This window comes from Saxophila tyrrhenica (assembly GCF_035928015.1).
Source record: "Saxophila tyrrhenica strain CCFEE 5935 chromosome Unknown scaffold_1, whole genome shotgun sequence".
In the NCBI taxonomy this organism is placed as follows: Eukaryota; Fungi; Ascomycota; class Dothideomycetes; order Mycosphaerellales; family Extremaceae; genus Saxophila; species Saxophila tyrrhenica.
The window spans coordinates 905,080-923,703 of NW_027041733.1; the positions used below are offsets into that span (position 1 = coordinate 905,080).

Below are 18,624 nucleotides of genomic sequence, written 5' to 3' on the forward strand. Positions count from 1 at the left end.
CGATGCGAATATCGAGACTGCTCCGACGAGGGCTGATGTAGTCATACCAAATTGAACCTATCCACTGAAGATGTGTCGCCAAACGTCTCATAATCTTGCAGGAAGCGACCGTCCTCAGATCCATGAACGTATGAAGGTCCAAGTAATCGAAAGCTCGACTCGTCTCTAGATGCCCGAAGTACAAAACAACTGAAGCCGCCGAGTAGGACACACACTCTGTCCCCCAGCGTCGACATGTGCGGCACCAGCGCCAGTAGTCCCGTGTCCGTGACTGAAAGGTGCATATAATGCAGCGTGTCGGCGAGTCTGAGGCGCAAATACACGCAGATATATGTTTCCAGCCATTTGAGCAACTGAGCCTTACTGCCCTGATATTCTCCGCTTGTATCGAGACAGTTGCATTCTGCGGGTCCCTCGAAGCGAAAGTGGCTCCGAGCAAAGTCGAAAAGGCTATCTTGAGACCAGTCGTGGTCAGCATCATGCCTGAAAGGTCCGGCAATGGCATCCGATTCATCCTGTATAGGTGTGTGTCTCCACTGGAGGAAGGCTTCGTGCAGTCGCCTTTTCTCGCGCGTGTAACCCTTTGCATCTGTAGGACAACCAAGCCAAAGGTCGTTTATTGCAAGTGTTTTCAGCACGGCGGCCACTGACCCCTCTGAAGTGACGTGATACGTGTGACCAACACCCAATTCGTAGCCAAGCCGTTTGCCTTCGGCAATGAGGTCTTCCCAGCGGCTGTAGAAGGGATCTATTCGTTCATAAAACTGGTCGAAGTCGACGATCTTGGAAATACGGCCGATGTCTCTGCCATAGAGCCCGATGCTGCAGTTGTTATCAGATGTCGACCCAAGCGCTTCCATCGCAGGTTCAAACGAGCTTGCAGCACCTCTCCTCCGGGCATTGAGGCCTCGCTCTCTCAGCAAGCCTCCTCCCGCGTTGTTAGGATCGAAGACCCAGCTGGGGAGAATGCCATCCGACAAAGCTTGTTTCTTAATACCCATGATGTCCAGACTCCTCTCCTGCTGGATGATGGCCCGAGTGTATTTTGTCAGAACGTGAGCCGGCGTGGCATTCTTACCATAGTCGGGCTTGGGATATCGGTATCCCTTGTGTTCCGCTATACCTAGGAGAGCATACACTCGATCCCGGGCATCAGATGCCTTCCGAAGTTTGGCGTCTGGCAGTAGCGTTGACATCCTGATCCAGTCGGACTCATGCTCGCCAAGATAAATGGTGAACATCATCACTACGTTGTCAAAGTTGTCTCCGAAGACATCGTATATATCGGTCATCGGCCTTGCGTTGGTCATGGTCATGCAGGCAATGCAGACGTTATTCCAGGAGACTGCGTAAGAGCCGCAAAGCACAATGTGTCCAGTCGTGTTGGAGACGAAAATCTCTTGGAGCGTCCACATCCGATTGAACCAGTCTCTAGTGAAAAGGTTCCGCAGGGCTTTGATACCAGTGACCTCGTCATGTCTTTCATGTGCGATGGCACGGCTCAAATCCTCGCTCAGTTGGAGCCGCAAAGCTTCATCATGTCGTGCTTTACACCATGCGTCCAACACCAACACCGCTGCAGCGGTCGTCTCGTCCTCTTCCCCAAGCCAGCAGATCACTCGTCTGGCCCTTGGAAAGATTTGCGACATCAGTGGAACCTGATCTGCTCTTTCTTCAAGGCAGCTTTGGTTGATGGAGATCTGATCTGCCCAAAATCTCCACTCATTTCGCTCGTCGTACACTTCACCTATGAGTCTTTGCAAAGCGTTCCAAAGGTTTGTCGTCACACAAATGACATCCTGGCCTACATAGACAGGCCTAGTCTCGCTCGGGTCGCCCCAGACGTAAGAGATGCATTCATATTCCGGAAGGTCTTCCAGGCTGACTCGCTCGATGGTGAGACGGATCGTTGCTGCATTGCATCCTCGTGCAAATTTGAAGAGACGGATCTCTCTGTCGGCTTGGAGGTTGGAGTACTTGTACTGCTGCGAGGCCTGAAGATTCCTTGCGACGAAAGAAAACGAAGTAAGAGTTCTGAGCATCTCGTGGATAGAAGATGATCCGAACCAAAACCTCACTTACCTTTAGAGACAGGATGTCCTTCACATACTCACCGCGCGAACCGCCTTCGCCTTCTCGAGACATGGATTTGAACCGTCAGTGCATGGGGTCTGGCGGCTGAGCAGGCCTCTTTGGCGAGTATGCATCTCTTGTAGGCGCCCGGTGTGTTTGGCTGTGCCTCAGTTGGGAGCACCCACGTGCGAGCGACCACACGATCGAGCGTGTGCTGCACCTTAAATGCTCTGCTCGCTTCTTTCAGGTGTGCTGTTGTAAGCGCATTGTCACATTAGCCTGATGTTGGATGTTCCTGTGCAGCTGCGTTGTCTCGAAAAGCAACGGAAAGAGTTCGAGCTGTCGGATCCTGAGCTGCCAGGCGCCGCGGCCGTAGCGAACACTGTTCATTGGTCGCTCACAACATCCTGGCTACCACGACGCCTGTCAAGAAGTCGGCACTGTCGAGCGATATGCAGATGCAGATGGTTTCTTGTGTAGGATTGGCGGCCACTTAATTGACAAGTGCAGCCAGAATGAAAAGTCGGCGAAGCATCCGGGTCTGTCCAGTCGGACGTTCATGTTGATGATGGGAAACGAGAGCGACATGTGCGCATCATGCCAGTGAGATTCCTGTATCGTCCGCTTGTGCCTCTGGAATTGGGACGGTATGGTGACAATGGATTCCTCTGGACCTGTCCTTGCTGCAGTCTGAGCGGGTTCGAGGTCTTGGACTTCACTTGAGTATGAAGCTTCACTTGAGTAGACACGTCATTATCAAGCGACACCAGGAAGGCAACGTGAAGGACCACAATGAAGAACGGAGTTGCTGGTGGCACAGGCTGTGATCGTGTTGAGCAGAAGTAGGTGCGGTTGAAGCTGACCACGAGTCAGGACATGGTTAGACTTCCCGCCGGGTGGCTAGTTGGTCTTCCCGAGGGCAATATGCCTGCACTACTTTCACCAAGCCTTGAACAACATGACAATTAGAGTGAGGTGAACGTAGTAAGCGTGTGTACCTCGTAAGAGGAGAGGCTGGAGGATGGCTGTCCCGTCAGGAAACCTGACTTCGTTCATACAACATTCGACATATCTCATTCATTCGGCTGGGTCGCTAGTAGATTGCCCTCCGCCCTCGAGACGTCCATCACACCGTCTCGATATACCTCTTCACCTCCCTGCACACGTTCGTTAGCCCAGTCTTACGATAATGTCATCAGATTGTAACTCACCAATCCGTAACCGCCTCGTCCCAAAGCCTCACCTCATGCTCCCTCGTCCCCGCATAATGGTCCACAAAATCATCGCCCAAGCATTCTCTCGCTATACTGTCCTTCGCCGCGAACCTCGCCGTCGCCTCTTTCAGCGACTTGGCCAGCCTCTCGCCTTTGTCCAGTTTCCCGCCGACTTCCTGGCCCTTGCCGAGAGGTGGGACGGAGATCTCGAGCTTCTTCTCGATTCCTCGGTAGCCTAAGGCGAGGATGGTGGCGAGAACGAGATGCGGATTTGTATCCGCACCAGGGACGCGGATTTCGAAGCGTGTTCCTTTCGGCGGACACGAAGGTGGCGCGATGAGCCGGATAGACGCAGCGCGATGCTCCAAGCCCCACGAGACAGTAACCGGCGCCCAGAAGTTCTCGACGAGCCGTTTGTAGCTGTTGACCGTCGGCGCCACAATGGGCATGACATCTGGCAAACCTTCCAGCAGACCGGCCAGAAAGTGCCTACCGAGATCCGAGACGTGCTCGAGACCCTCATGCGGTGGATTCGAATCTGCTTCTTCTCGCACAAACAGGTTCTTCTTCGTCTTCAGATCGGAGAGGCTCATGTGCATGTGGCCGGAGTTGCCGGGTAGATTCGCGCGCGGCTTCGCCATGAAACACGGCGTGATGCCGAACTTCGAGCTCATGTTCTTGACCGTAAGCTTGAAGAGAGCGGCTTTATCTGCCATCTCGCGAACCTCGCCGTATTCCAATGCCGCTTCGTACACACCTGGACCGGATTCGGTGTGCCAGCCTTCGATGTCACAGCGGAACTGCTGGCTTGCGGCGAAGATTGCGTAGTACCAGTCTTGATTGTGCACCGGCCGTGTCAAGCTGTAACCGAACATGCCCTCCTCCAGACTGGGAAGAGAGTTGGCAGGGTTCTCGCGGAGAAAGGTCGCGGTTGCGCTCGAGTTTCGCTCGCTTGGCTGTGACGACGACGTCGATGTTTCTGGTGCTTTGAAGGTGTAGAACTCGTATTCAGCTATTATTTGAGGAGCACTGTCAGTTAACGCTGCTCCATTTCCTTATCTAACAGCGCATGCAGAAGACTCTGATTGTTGCCGTCAGGCCTCAACACGCGCAAACCACAGGATGTGACGTGTTGAACTCACCTCCTGCCAGCGCGCCTACTCCCTTCGCCTCCATCTTCTCGACAGCTCTTTCTAGCAGACTTCTAGGACAAGCGCTCAAGCTCTCGCCCGTCGGTTCGCGGAAGCTGACCAGGAAGAAGGGCACATTGTTCTCCCACGGTATCCTTCGGTACGAACTCAGATCAACCTCCGCGAGCATGTCTCTATATCCATTCTCGGCGTTGCTGATCTTCAGCTCGCGAAAGTACGTCTGGTCGTGCATGTCCCAGCCGAAGATAACAGAGCAGAAGCCGAAGCCGGGCTCGGCAATGGATAGGAACTTCTTCTTCGACATGAGCTTGCCGCGTATGATGCCGTCGATGTCGACACCCCCGACTTTGACGCCGGCATCGTGCTTGAGCAGTTCTGGGAGGTCGGCGTGGGTCAGCTCGTGGAAGTGTTTGTCTTCGTCGGACATGGTTGCGGTTTGTTTGTCGAGCACTGTTACAAGGTCCTCAAATTTTTCGTGGTGGTATTGGTAGATCGATTACGAGCTCTGTTGAAGAACTCGGAGGTGTCGTTGTTGGTTATGAGAAGGTCGCACATTGAGGTCTAGGCCCGCACGAGTGGGACAGCTTGGAAAACAGATCGACGGAGCTAAACGCTCGCTCGCTCTCCTCGGCTTGAGCCGGTATGCATTCACTCCTCACCTCCTTATCTCTACACTTACAGTCTTTCTCGACTGCTGGACGATCACTATATGATATGAGAAGAGCTTCCGCGTGCGCGAGACGGCTGCAATAACGCGACTGCCGCATGGCATCACCGTTCTTAGTCAAGGAATGCTGCTCCCGACCCCTAGCGGCTCGGTCGCGGTCGCGGGTCCGCTCGGGAAGCAATCAGAGTTATCGGGCGGTGAGGGAGGCACGAGGCGAATATGAGTAAGGACGACGAAGACTTCTCGACCGTACTTCCACCATCAACGAGCATCTACTGAGGGCGAGAGAAGCCTTTGAGCGTTTTCTACGCACCTGCACATCTCCTGCCTGCCTTTCGTACTTGATTCTGCTGCTGTTTTTTGTCTGAAACCTGACATACTTGCGTACCAATCTTCAACAGAATGGTATGTCTTCAATCTCCAGTACCCAACCGCTCTCGCCACTAACTGTAGAAGGGTTCTCACGGTGATGTACCACGCGGCCGAATGGCTGGCAAGAATGCCATTATTACTGGCGCTGCTGGGTGAGATTGAAAATGCGAATCTGCTCTAGGACGCTTCTGATATGGGCAACAGCGGCATCGGACTCGAGACGACCATCCTCTTCCTCCGCGAAGGCGCCTCCGTCCTGATGACGGACATCTCGGAGCCCGCCGTTGCCAAAGCGATGAGCAAGGCGAAGGAGATCGTCCCGAACATGACCGGACAAGTCGCCACCATGAAGTGCGATGTTTCCAAGGAGTCAGACGTGCAATCGATCGTGGACCGTCTTGACGAATGGGGTGGCGTGGACGTCATGTTCAACAACGCCGGCATCATGCATGGGGAAGATGACGGTAAACCTTCCATCTCACCAAACTCACCGCTCAATCTCTGACTTACGATCTACAGACGCCGTCTCCACCCCCGAGAAGATCTGGGACCTCACCCACAACATCAACGTCAAAGGCGTGTGGTTCGGCAGCAAACACGCCGTCCTCTCGCTCCGCAAGCACAAAAAGTCCCGCGGCAGCATCATCAACACCGCCTCCGTCGTCGCCCTCGTCGGCTCCGCCACGCCCCAACTCGCCTACACCGCCTCCAAAGGCGCTGTTTTGGCCATGACCCGCGAACTCGCCATCGTGCACGCCCGCGAAGGGTTCCGCTTCAACGCCCTCTGCCCCGCGCCGCTCAACACGCCGCTCCTGCAGGACTGGCTGGGCGATGACCAGGCGAAGCGCCATAGGCGGGAGGTGCACTTCCCGACTGGCAGATTTGGGGAGGCGATTGAGCAGGCGCAGGCGGTGTTGTTTTTGGCGTCGGATGAGAGCAGTTTTGTCAATGGGACGGATTTTGTGGTTGATGGGGGCATGACCAAGGCTTATGTTACGCCTGAGGGACCGGCGACGCAGGCGCCTGCGAACTTTGCTCGTTGAAGTGTGAGGAGGAATGGGTAATGAGAGAGGTTTTGAATTACAAGCATACATCATGAGTAGTATGATAGATCTGTGTTGCGAGGAATGGGAAGCGAACAATGAGTCTGATTGTTTTACATTGTCTTTCAGCTTCGCAGATGGGCCATACCAAGACTACATGTACTGCAGCTACATGTACTGCAGCGTCTTGCAGAGATCTGGCTTCGACACAAATGGAATAGGTGGGCGTGTCGAGCTCTCTGCATCCGCTGTCCTCCAAATGCTCCGCGCGGAGAAAAGAGAGTCCATGTAGTGCTATATCAGACCTCACCCATGACGCGATCATCGTTGCTTCTGCCCAGCCCGCGGCTCTTCCAATTGAGAGACGGCCAAGAGACATTCGTGGACGCTGTCTGCCACGAAATATCCCAAGGAGTAATGTGCGCTTGGCTTCAGCCTCAAGAAAGTGTATTTGAATAGAGTTGTACGGCGTATGCGAGCACTTTATGAGGCTGCAGGAACAGCTTTTACTGCAATGTGATGACACAAAAATGTCGTCGGCTGTGCAGACGCCGAAGGCCCTGATCTTCGTGCTAAATTCTGATCCTTGTCACACCTAGACGGCTAGGCCTAGAAGCGAGTCCGAAGTGATGCGAGGCAGGCTGCTGACTCTGTCTTCGAGCGCGCAATATCGCCTGCTTCGGGAGTAGACGCGCTGTCGCTGCACCGTGATGTCTTGACGAAAGAGGGGTTAAGTCCGCTGCCACGATCGCAGCGATGGGTGGTGCTCTCCGCGGGCGCGACGCAGGATGTCTGACGATGGCGCACACGAAGCCCATGGGTGCGGGTAGATCCCGATCGTCATCCACGCCCGCTAAGACGGGCTTGCTTGGGAGGTACCTTAGCGGAGTTGGGCTTGGGCTTGGGTTCGCGCGTCTGGCTCCAACGAATACTGAGCTTGGCCAGGTCATCAGACCAGACGGGCGGTGACTGTGGTACGGAGTACGGGTCTGGGAGGTGTTCCAAGTTTCAAAAGGTCCAAGAGCTCGAGAGGCGTGTGGGCGGGAGCGTCAGCAGTCGTGGTGCATTCGTGACTTCCTCTTCCCGCTTGGGCCCTCCAGCCACTAAAAAGTGCATGTGTCAATGTCCACCGCCGGACTTTCCTTGCCGACCCGTCTCTCTATTGCTGGTGATTGCCAGTCGTTCTTCACACTCGTTTGCATCCTCCCAGTCGACGCGTGGTCGACTTTGGGTGCAGGAAGTGCTGCTTCATCCGTACCGTCGGCCCCGCGGAGGACGTCGTCGTACCACCCCCTGGATCCCGCGGAATCCGCTCGTTTACACGGAGCGAAGCGAGCACGAACTCTCCCGGCCACCTCAGGCAGGCGTGGTCCGGAAGCGACGGAGTAGGACAATTGAACGACTGCGGTGCATTGGCGACTACACGACGAGCAGCAAGAGCACTCGTTCTTCAACGACCACGACACTTCGCGTTTTCGCGACATCTGGTCCACATTCCAACCTCACCACCACCTCTCGACCTCACCTTGCTCCATGCTTGGGCCTGCGAGGAGGTGACGGTCATCGAAGGGTCCTCACTCGCTCCAAACCACTACATCACCTCATCTACGACCCTCGAGATCACCCACGAGATCACTCACGATGATCACAAGGATATGGCCGGCGCTGCTGGCCTTCCTCACCCTCTTCACCCTCCTTCCCACTACAGGCGCCGATGACACGAAATGGGTCACAGTGGAAGAAAATGGAGAGACAGTATACTTGAGAGACGACCGGAGACCGGCGTTGTACACGCAGAACTTTGGAGACTGCATGGGCGGGAGCTTGGTCAACGTCTCACGCTTCGATGCGGCCTACTATGCGGACAACGCGACGGTGCTTTTCCACCTGGAGGGCTCGTCTGCCATCGCGAATGAGAGCTTGGTCATGTACATTGGAGTCTATGCGTACGGGGAGAGCAGGTTCGACCTGGTCTTCAACCCATGCCGTGCCAATATTCGCAGGTGAGATTATGGGTTGTGATGTGACCGAGTCGGTCGTGGAGCTAATATCTGCACAGTCTATGTCCGCTCAACAGCAGTATCCCGATCAATGCGAACGGGTTCATTCCCATTGCACCAGGAGACATTGCCAACATCCCTTCTCTCGCGTACGACATCCCGGACTTCGAAGGTCAGGCTATCCTCCGCATCTTCGCCAACAGTACCCAAAGCGAGATTGGCTGTTACTCAGCAGTGGTCACGAATGGCAAGTCTTTCAGCCATCCGGAGTCCGTGGGTACTGTGCTGGGCATCTTTGCACTGATCACAGTTCTTGCGTCCTTCGCAACAGCCATCTACGGCGAGGCGGTGCCGACTATGCGTCTGCACTACGCACATTCGCTCTCAGCTGGTGTTGTCATGGCGGTCTTCCAGCACATCTTCTTTACCGGAGCACTATCGGTCAACTGGCCCTCTGTGCTGGTCGCCTGGTGGAGCAACTTCGCATGGGCTGGCGGCATGATCTACTCCAGCAGCATGCAGAGCAGCATCAACAGCGTCATTGGCGCTAACATCGGCAACACGTCGCAAGTGGGTGCTGCGCCTTCGGACTCGACCCAGGACAACCTTGGTGGCGGCTACGACATCAGCTCGATCTACAAGCGCTCGTTCTCCGTTCCTTCGTCGTACCTGCCGGCGAATCACCCGTTCAGGCGCGACATGCTGACAGAGATCTTTGACACTGACGAGTTTCGTATGGTGACGAAGCGGGACATTTTCACGCACCACGCCGAACGTGCTTTGGCAGCGCGGGATGTCGTTGACAAGTCTGACGGCTACCGATGGTACGGACACGCTGTCGGTCCTGGTCTACCTCTACCTGGCAACTACTCTGGATTTGCTGGCACTTTGGCTGAGGAGAACATCCCCGTATCGAACGCATTCATGACCGGATTCTTGTGGTTCCTGATCCTGCTTGTCCTCCTTGTGGCCGCTGTCGTCACGTTCAAAGGAGCACTAGAAGGCCTTGCGAGGTTCAATGCTATCAACGCGGAGAGGCTGCGTTTCTTCCGCGACCACTGGAAGCGCTACGCCGGTGCGGTTGCGCTGAGGACTTGCTACATCGGCTTCTTCCTGATGATGTTCCTGACCATCTTCGAGTTTACCTATCAGTCCTCTGCCGGAGTGAAGGTTGTCGCAGCTTTCGTGTTCGTCATCTTCCTCGTCGGCATTTCGGGGGTGGCGTGGTATGCTTGCTACTACAAGAAGCACCTCATCATCAAGGATCCGGGCTCAGCAGCAGGCCAAGTCGAGCGTAAGAAGCTACTTGGCGTGATTCCTGTGGCTGCAAAGAAGGATACTACTGCACAGACTGGCGAGACACAAGCTACAGAGACATCGAGAGACGAGAAGAAGTCGGGCAAGGCGTTTTGGAAGCGGAAGAGCGCGACTGACAGCATCGCGAACAACCCGGACAGCGTCGACAACATCCACGACTACGATGACTACACGATGAAGTTCGGCTGGCTCGTGTCTCGCTTCAGGCGCTCGCGCTGGTACTTCTTCACCGTCTGGATCTTCTACGAATTCCTGCGTGCAGTGTTCTATGCTGGCGCATCAGGATACGCCCTCGCACAGGTCTTTGGCCTCCTCATCATTGAATTCCTCGCTTTCATCTACATCATCTGGGCACGGCCGTTCGAAGGTCGCCGGCTCAACCTACTTGTCGTCTACTGCTTGGGGTTCAGCAAGGTTGCATCCGTTGCATTGTCCGCGGCGTTTGACGTGCACTTTAACCTGGAGCGCATCACCACGACTGTCATCGGAATCGTCATTGTCATCATCCAGGGCATACTGACCATCATCACCATGATCGCTGTCATTGTTGGCGCAATCAGCAGCTACATGTCGATCTCGAGGAACCGGGAGGACTTCCGCCCGAGGAAGTGGCATGGACTGAGGGAGAAGTACTTTGACCATTTGGATCGTGTGGTTAATGACCTGCCGCGCGAGCCGAAGCCTAAGAGGGTGAAGCGTTCTGAGCGGGAGCGGCAGGAGGCGGAGGAGTCGCAGCCAGGCTTTGCGATTCGGAACATGAGGCGAGAGAACAAGATTGAAGACGACGACACCGAGTTTGCGTCGGAGATGCGACCGCAAGATCCGAATGCTTCCTATGTCAGCATGGACAGGAAAGTCTCGACACCGCCTTACGGCAGCGGCGCCGCCACACCCGTTCGCCAGAGCAGGGCCGGGAGCATGCACAGCATGAGCAACACGAATCTGCCTTATGGTGCTCGACCTCACCGACCTAGCTGGAGCACGAGAGACTTCAGCATGGTTGGTGCTGATGAGAGTCGCCAGTCTTTCACGCCTATCGACATGAGCCGGACTGTTCCCGACGAGGACGAAGCAGTCGCCCCACCCTCTCCAAAGAAGGGTCGTCACAGCAGATCCGCATCGCTAAGCAGCGTCCTGCACAAGTCATCCGCGCCCGCACTCGCCGTGAAGCAGCAGCCCAGTTCGGACTCCTTCCAAGTTGGCGGTGATGTCAGCACTCGCGACACGATCGGCAGAGTCCCCGCACCGTCCATGCGTCCGCGCTCGAACACGCATGGCTCGCGGAACAGTCGCACCGGCACACCGTCGTACGTATTCGACGAGCGGGACGACGAGTACGATGATGCCCAGCCCGGCCCGAGCAGTCAACGCGCGAGCAGGTATCCTCTGACGCCTGCGCAGGAGATGGAGGAGTGGAGCACGCCGAAGGTTAGTCAGGAGGAGAGGTGAAGGGGGAATCTGGCAGGGGCTGGAAAGATACGAATAGACGAACTTCTTTCTCTTACTGTTCAGCGGGCATGCATGCATGGCAAAGGAGTTGTGCTCTTTGGTGTGCATAGCGAGGGATACCACATATTGTTTTCCGAGGGACCTTGGCGGTTTGTCATGATGATGGAGGAGGAGGTCAGGTTAGGTTAGGTAGATAACGTACTAACATGCTAAGTCACATCAATATCATCTACATATATGCTAGGCCCGTCGTCCAACGGCGTAATTTGAAGCTTCGACGTCTCCCAACGAATTTTTAAATTGAAGGTGAGGTTGATGTCTTCGGGCTGAAGTCCGATCTCTGGCCGAGGTCATATTTCTCAATGGCTTGACGTTTTGTTCCTACCGAAACAATCTCCTGCGACAACGACACATAACGAACATGAGCGCATCACGACTAGTCGGCCCACGAGCCCTACGACTCAATCTCTCAACACGATACCAATGCCTCCAACGACGCTTCGAGTCCACCGCCCGCCTGGCTCCCAATCCCACACCCACCGCGACTGTCTCCCAGCACCCTACGCCCAATCCCGCCTTCTTGAAGAGGAATCGCGGTGCGGTGGTGCTGGGTATCGTGGCCCTAGCCATAGGGGCTGTCGGCGGACAATTCGTGGTCCACACGCTGTCTCCACCACCACTTCCCGATGCCGGATCGCGAGAGGATGGCATCCTTTTGGCGGACCTCAACCAGCGCATTGACGAGCACTTCAAGGTCAAGGTGTTGAGGGGGAAGTGTCTTGGTGTGGCCAAGCAGTTGAAGGGGCAAGAGGGGGGTTGGCTGGAGGTGGTGCAATCGGCCGCTCAGGTGGACGAGGACAAGAGCGCGGATGGAAGCCTTGTTACACAGATGCAGGGCGCAAAGGGGCTGGGCGTGGAGAGAGTATTCTGGGATAGGGGGGAGCAGAGGCTTGTGGCGGTGGTATGGTTTGGTGGGTCACTTTGTGGGTGGCCGGGGGTCACGCATGGCGGTGCCATTGCTACGGCACTGGCGGAGAAGCTCAGCTTGGCCTCCGCGCTGGCACAAGACAGTGAAGGTGATGTCTCGGCAGCTGCTGTACCACAACGACTACTTGGTACTGGCAACCATGCGAAGATGCTGGCTCCAACGCTCACTCCGGACGAGCCTGCACAGCTTAGTCTAGGCTATCTGAAGCCGACCTACGCGAACCAGTTCTACGTAATCAGGGTCATGGCTGCGCAGCCAGAGCACAAAGATGCGGAACTGACCCCAGAGCCGTATGGTGGCGCAGAGTACGAGGCTACTCTGGAGACGCAGGACGGGAAGGTGTGCGTCAAGGCTCGTGGACGTTTCAAGCCTAGCACTGCTGCGCAACGGATGGAGGAGAAGGTTGCTGGTGGTGCGAAGCAGAGTTATGAACAATTCAAGGAGTGGATGTGGCCTTCTAGGCAGAAGACTTCGCAGGTGGGTTGAGGAGAGCATGATGGTCGGCTTTCTTGGGACATCTTCATTTCGGAGGCGAACGAAGCAGCGCCATGGCATAGGGACGCCGTTCGATGCGTGGTCGAGCGACGGTTCCACGCCAGCATTGAGATGGGCTCGCAGGTGGGCTTCATGCATTGCTGCAGTCGTCGAGAGTGAGGCCTATGCAGCGATGGATGTTGTCTTCGGTCTGGATATAGAGATACACATACCCTGCGCTCGGACGACACGCGAGACGATGCAGTTCTCCTGGAAAAGCCTTCTGCCTCCCAAACTGCACGAAGCGGCGGAGCCACGTTGTTGGAGCCACGTGTTGGCCTCCGCGGACGGGCATCTGTCTGACCATACGGAAGGCAACCCACGCAGTCGCCTTTCTTGGGGTTCGCATTGCTGGTGTGCACAGGCGGGCATGCAGAGGAGGGCGTATCGAGTGTGTATCTGTCCGTCGCGACACGCGCGAGGATAATTTGGTGACAGCCGGCAGCCGCATCATTTTGCGCAAAATCTGAGAATCTCCACGTTTGCCAGGCCGGCAGAAGGGCCGGGGAACACTTCCAGCCGGCCCGCGAGTCAATGGCGTGCATGGTTTGTGGCTTGCTGCTTCCTTCTAGAAAAAGGAGAGAAGTCGAAGTTGTTCTCTAGGAGACACATGTAGGCTTGTGCCATGTGGCATGTGGCTTGCAGGTGCAGAGGAGCACCAGCAGGGTCTAAAACAGTCAAGTGAACAGTCGAAGAGATTAGGTCAAGCCACCACTAGCTTTCAGGAGTGTCTACCGTAACAGCGAGCTGCAGTTTGCTGGTCTACAGAATGCTCTCGCGCGTAGTCAGTCTGATGTTGTAGACAGTAATCGACGCTTCCCCACGGTTGTCTCGTTGGAATAAGCATCACAACGGCCCTCGGGGAGTCGAGCAGAGTTTCCGCAACGTCCGCCACACCACACCTCCATCAAACACCCGCCTACCGGGTCCGTGTTCGACACCCACGCCTCTGACTCGAAGCGACATGCGCACCAATCTCTGAAACTGCAGCGCCAGGCACAGGCGCTCGAGAGGCTCCGCGCACAAACGCCGGATGCAATATGGTCATCATACCGAAACGGCCCTAAGGCGATTTAGCTGCAGAGGCGAGAGAGACTAGGAGAGGGATCGACAGCACGTCGTTGTTCCTTTCTCCTTCGACCGCGCCATTGTCGCTCTTGGATCTTCGTCCGGATGATTGCCTTTGACCCTATACCTGGTCTGCCGAGCCTGCTGGCCATGGGGGGCGCGGGCCATCGTCGCGACTGATGATCAGCCCTGCACCAGCTATATACATACTCGTCTTCGCCACCCCACCAGCGACTATTCGCTCGTTGGACGCTGCTTTCACTCGTTCGGGCAGTTGCTCTAATCAATTTTAGCCTTCACTTGCATGATTCCTACTCTCTCAGCAACAATCATATCATGAACTTATGGAAGCCAATGTCTATGTCGAGGCATTGCGACACGATTCCGTCGACGCGAATGTCCGTGTCAAGGCATTGCGACAGAAGGCCAATACTCTCATTCTGAGCCTGCTCGATCACACGAACGGTAGAACGACCGAGGAGACGGCCAGTGCGATTACCGAATTGGCTTTTCAAGACGACAATGCTGTCAAAGAGCTCTTTGCCGCCACGACTGCTCCGAGTATGCAACCACCCCCTTTCTATCGACAGTACGACGTGCTGATAGAAAGAAACAGAAGACAGGGCCAGGCCATCCTCGCCGAAGCCGTCTCTGAAGTCTCGGAGCTCTAGAAGTATCCTTCGTCTTGGGCGATGTCCGAAACGCGGCAGCTCTGAAGGGAAGGCTGCTGTGGCGACTTCAAGCTCGGAGGTACGCGAGACTACGTGGAGCCTTGGATGCATTTGCGATCGATATCCTCACAATTGCATGGTGTAGACGCTAACAGCTTTGCGCAGACCCTGCAAGAGAAGAACGATGCTGGCACAGTCAACGAGGGCAGGCGTACCACCCCGACAACTTCATTGAGATCGCTGTCTGTTCCTCGGCGAGCCAAGGCATCTGCCTCCAACCAACAGTACCAATGCATCTTCTGCGACGAAGTCCTCTCGTCCAAAGGCGTCTGCAAACGCCACCTCGAGGACCAGCACGTATCGCCCAAGCAGTACAAGTGCGAGAAGTGCACCAAGATCTACAGTGTCAAGGCCAAAGCAAAGGAACACGCCAACGCTTGTGGCCTGGGAGTCTTCTATTTCGTGACTGTCAAGCCGGAGGAGAAGCAGACGTATGCTTGCGAGTTTACTGGCCGGCTCTTCCAGTCCATGCAGCTCTACCTCAACTCTTTGCTAAGCCTCAGCGAGAGGCATGGGTACCGACCATCTGGTGACTTGCACCGCAAGCTTTATGCACTGCTAGAGCAGCCTAAAGTCAGACCATATCTCGAGGAGGCGAGCGCAAAGATGCTTTCATCAGCAAATGCATGGCAAACGATATCCTGGAATATGGTTCAGCTCACAAAGGCCATTGAAAGACTGGAGTACGCGGTTGTACACGACAACGGCACGATGGATTACAGCAGATATAGCAGAGGTCGGCGGACAATCGACCTCCGGGCCTATCTGTGTGGGTTGTTGTGCGATCGCGTGGAATCGACAGACACAATGCGAAACATCACAACTGAAGACGACACAGCCGTAAAGGCGCAGTCTCGCTCCTCCTCGACGTCACAGGGCAGTGGTGGCACTATGACGCCGAGAGCTGTCCCAATTTCGGCTCTCCACGATGAGGCATACATTAATGCCGCTTCAAGCGCGGCGCAGAGCATGGCGCAGAACCTCCCCCTGCCTGTCACGGCAGCCAACCCAGATGTGGCAGCTCTTCAAATGTCTGGAGACGTCAAAGGCAAAAGACACCTTAGCGACCACAGCCGCTTCTATGTCCCAGACCGGTACCCTCCTGGACCACCAGTACCGACCATGCCGCTGATGTATGCTGCTCACCAGTATAATGCCGGGCACATAACACCCACAAACATGACCAGTGCCACTCTGCCATTTCGACCCCAGGACAGCCATCTCATGCAACAACCACACGCACAGAGTTTTGAGCCACGGCACATCTACACCCCATCACTGGAAACCTCATTGACATCGGATACAGCCACAGACTCTACGCTCATGACCCACTATCAGGAGCCGGAGCTCGTGGCTCCAATGTCCTTTGACTACGGGGCAGGGTGGGGAGGGCTTAACCGCAACGCTCTCCCTTACTCTCTACCTATGCACAACCAACCGACGTATCAGACTGCACCAGCCGATTACTACTATCATCCTTCTGCCGGATCGACGCGCGCCGCTTCGGTTGCAACCGATCAAACATACGTTGGCGAATACAACGGACTGGAGCTAAAGGACGTCCAATACGACCCTAGTGCGATGGCTCATCCCGCTCAATTTGGAACGTCGTTCTTGCTTGACGACGATGAGTTTAATGACCCGAATGTGCTGGGATGAGAGCGGGCTTGGTGGAGGCAAGACGACGACTATTGTACTATACCGGAGGCATTTATGATACCCAATCTGCGTTGAGGCGTTGTTTTTGTAGATGTAGAGATGATAGATGTTTGTACGATAGGTCACTGTAGCTCCTCTCATCTGGTCCTTGACCATGTTTGCAGTATGATCGTTGCCGCACGTGACATGCCTCACGCCTCGGGCAGATCACCCCCATTCTAGCCTGTGATACACATTGACGTCCGCAACACAATGATGGTTTCTCAACCACGATAACCACACACACCCTCAGCATGGCCCAGAACGTCGTCCTCGAGACGACTATGGGCGCCATCACCGTCGAACTCTACCACTCCCACGCGCCTCGCACATGCCAAAACTTCAGCACTCTAGCTTCGCGACACTACTACGACGGCACGATCTTCCACCGCGTGATACCAGACTTCATGATTCAAGGCGGCGACCCAACCGGGAGCGGACGAGGAGGTAGCTCGATTTTCGGCGACAAGTTCGAGGACGAGATCAGGAGCGATCTGAAGCACACCGGGGCTGGGGTGCTGAGTATGGCGAACTCGGGCCCCAATACGAACGGGTCGCAGTTCTTTATTACGCTGGCGCCGACGCCGTGGTTGGATGGGAAGCATACGATTTTTGGAAGGGTGAAGAGTGGGATGCGGGTGGTGCAGCGGATGGGGTTGGTGAAGACGGGGGCGGAGGATCGGCCGGAAGAGGATGTGAGGATTGTGAGTGCGAGGGCTGTGCAGGGGGAGGAGGAGTGAGTGGAGAGTGCTGAAGAGTCGATACTATAAGACCTACGGTGCGAGTCCAGATTGCGGGCACCGGACGCAACAGGCGGGCTCAATACATGGTAAGATTTGTCCACCGCGGGTTCACTATCCAAAAGTTTCTGATCTGATCGCTTCAAGCCCTAGACTCATGACAGAGGACCATTAGGGTGCAGCAACACCTTGGTGTATCCCTCGATACGCTTATCGAACTTGTCATATGCGGTTGGCGCCTCATCGAGCCCACACTCGTGGGAGACGACGAACGACGGCTTCGCGCGCCCGGAAATGATAAGGTCGCGCAGGTAGCGGTTGTAGGCTGTAGAAAAGAAGAGTCAGCAATGTCACAGACCTATGATTGAGCTGGACAGGCTTGGGGTCCTGGAATGCCATACCTTTCACGTTGCACTGGCCAGTACCGAGCGATAGGCCCTTCTCGAAGAGCTTGCCGAAGCTGAGGAGAATCTGGCCCTTGCCGGATTTCTCGTCTGGCGCACCTGGGTCGGATGGGACGTAGAGGCCCGGAATGCCAACTGCAAGAATAAGGTCAGCTCACAGCCTCTAGGACCACTTCAGGCGTATACTTACGGCCTCCCGTAGGTCGCGTAACCATGATCAACTGGTCCAAGACCACGTTCGGCTGCTCTTTCGATCCCTCCTTGTCCACAGCCTGGTATCCGACGGCGTCCACAGCACGGTCAACCATACCATCATTCTGCTTAATGATGGCTTCCACTGGGTCGCCGTCCCGGAAGTTGATCGGGATACAGCCAATCTTCTTGGCCTGGTCCAGTCGCTCCTTCACCTGGTCGACCACGAAGACCTTGCTTGCGCCTCGGATGACACCAGAGTATGCGGCCATCATGCCGACTGGGCCTGCTCCGAAAACTGCAACACTCTCGCCAGGCTTGAATCCGCTGAGGACCAGGCCGTGCCAGCCGGTTGGGAAGATATCGGCCAGCAGTGCGAAGTCAGCCTCGTGCTCGGATCCCGAAGGTAGCTTCAGACCGTTGAAGTCGGCCTAATTTACACATTAGCTCGTGCTGCAGAAGTCTCTAGAGCGGCGCATCCGGCATGTACTTACAAATGGGACACGCAGGTACTGCGCCTGTCCGCCCTGGTATGGCCCCATTGCCACGTATCCATAGGCACCTCCGGCAAAGCCTGGGTTGACGCCAGTACAGAAAGCCGTCTTGCCCTCTTCGCAGTTCCTGCAACGGCCGTCCGCCACGTTGAATGGAAGAACGATGCGATCTCCTTTCTTCAACAGCATGACACCAGGCCCAACTTCTGTGATCACACCCATGTTCTCGTGGCCGAAGACCAGTCCACTCCCGCCCTCAGCTGCAGTCCTTCCCTCGTACATGTGCAAATCGCTGCCACAGATACATGCGGTGGTGACCTTGATGATGGCATCGTCGGGATGCTGGATCTTTGGGATATCGGTCTCCTTGACGGACACCTTGAATGGGCCGTCATAGAACAGTGCTTTCATCTTTCCGTCGCCCATGATTGCTGTTGTTTATGTTCGGTTGGTTCGTTGCTGTTTCCTCCTACTCTTCCTTGCTTGTTT

At 55.5% G+C, this 18,624-nt stretch overlaps 8 protein-coding genes across 8 annotated transcripts; 5 read left to right on the forward strand and 3 right to left on the reverse strand.

Moving 5' to 3' along the window:
• Window positions 1-41: 41 nt before the first annotated feature.
• On the reverse strand, window positions 42-2,145 carry LTR77_000404 (uncharacterized protein; the record flags this gene model as incomplete). The annotated part of the gene is made up of 2 exons (XM_064797671.1): window positions 42-1,994; window positions 2,083-2,145. The coding sequence occupies 2 exons, from the start codon at window positions 2,143-2,145 to the stop codon at window positions 42-44; spliced, it is 2,016 nt and encodes a 671-aa protein (XP_064663905.1).
• A 1,054-nt stretch (window positions 2,146-3,199) lies between these two features.
• Window positions 3,200-4,865, reverse strand: LTR77_000405 (uncharacterized protein; the record flags this gene model as incomplete). The annotated part of the gene is made up of 3 exons (XM_064797672.1): window positions 3,200-3,230; window positions 3,285-4,299; window positions 4,430-4,865. The coding sequence occupies 3 exons, from the start codon at window positions 4,863-4,865 to the stop codon at window positions 3,200-3,202; spliced, it is 1,482 nt and encodes a 493-aa protein (XP_064663906.1).
• A 642-nt stretch (window positions 4,866-5,507) lies between these two features.
• Window positions 5,508-6,520, forward strand: LTR77_000406 (uncharacterized protein; the record flags this gene model as incomplete). Its single annotated transcript, XM_064797673.1, has 4 exons — window positions 5,508-5,510; window positions 5,559-5,629; window positions 5,682-5,941; window positions 5,997-6,520. The coding sequence occupies 4 exons, from the start codon at window positions 5,508-5,510 to the stop codon at window positions 6,518-6,520; spliced, it is 858 nt and encodes a 285-aa protein (XP_064663907.1).
• Window positions 6,521-8,161: 1,641 nt separating this feature from the next.
• LTR77_000407 (uncharacterized protein) lies at window positions 8,162-11,286 on the forward strand (the record flags this gene model as incomplete). Its single annotated transcript, XM_064797674.1, has 2 exons — window positions 8,162-8,523; window positions 8,580-11,286. 2 exons carry the CDS (start codon window positions 8,162-8,164, stop codon window positions 11,284-11,286), a joined length of 3,069 nt encoding a protein of 1,022 aa, XP_064663908.1.
• Window positions 11,287-11,707: 421 nt separating this feature from the next.
• LTR77_000408 (uncharacterized protein) lies at window positions 11,708-12,760 on the forward strand (the record flags this gene model as incomplete). Its single annotated transcript, XM_064797675.1, has 1 exon — window positions 11,708-12,760. The coding sequence occupies one exon, from the start codon at window positions 11,708-11,710 to the stop codon at window positions 12,758-12,760; it is 1,053 nt and encodes a 350-aa protein (XP_064663909.1).
• Window positions 12,761-14,220: 1,460 nt separating this feature from the next.
• LTR77_000409 (uncharacterized protein) lies at window positions 14,221-16,266 on the forward strand (the record flags this gene model as incomplete). Its single annotated transcript, XM_064797676.1, has 3 exons — window positions 14,221-14,437; window positions 14,493-14,626; window positions 14,713-16,266. The coding sequence occupies 3 exons, from the start codon at window positions 14,221-14,223 to the stop codon at window positions 16,264-16,266; spliced, it is 1,905 nt and encodes a 634-aa protein (XP_064663910.1).
• Window positions 16,267-16,559: 293 nt separating this feature from the next.
• cyp1 (Peptidyl-prolyl cis-trans isomerase-like 1) lies at window positions 16,560-17,045 on the forward strand (the record flags this gene model as incomplete). The annotated part of the gene is made up of 1 exon (XM_064797677.1): window positions 16,560-17,045. One exon carries the CDS (start codon window positions 16,560-16,562, stop codon window positions 17,043-17,045), a length of 486 nt encoding a protein of 161 aa, XP_064663911.1.
• Window positions 17,046-17,200: 155 nt separating this feature from the next.
• LTR77_000411 (uncharacterized protein) lies at window positions 17,201-18,561 on the reverse strand (the record flags this gene model as incomplete). Its single annotated transcript, XM_064797678.1, has 4 exons — window positions 17,201-17,370; window positions 17,447-17,584; window positions 17,640-18,072; window positions 18,136-18,561. 4 exons carry the CDS (start codon window positions 18,559-18,561, stop codon window positions 17,201-17,203), a joined length of 1,167 nt encoding a protein of 388 aa, XP_064663912.1.
• Between the last annotated feature and the right edge of the window lie 63 nt (window positions 18,562-18,624).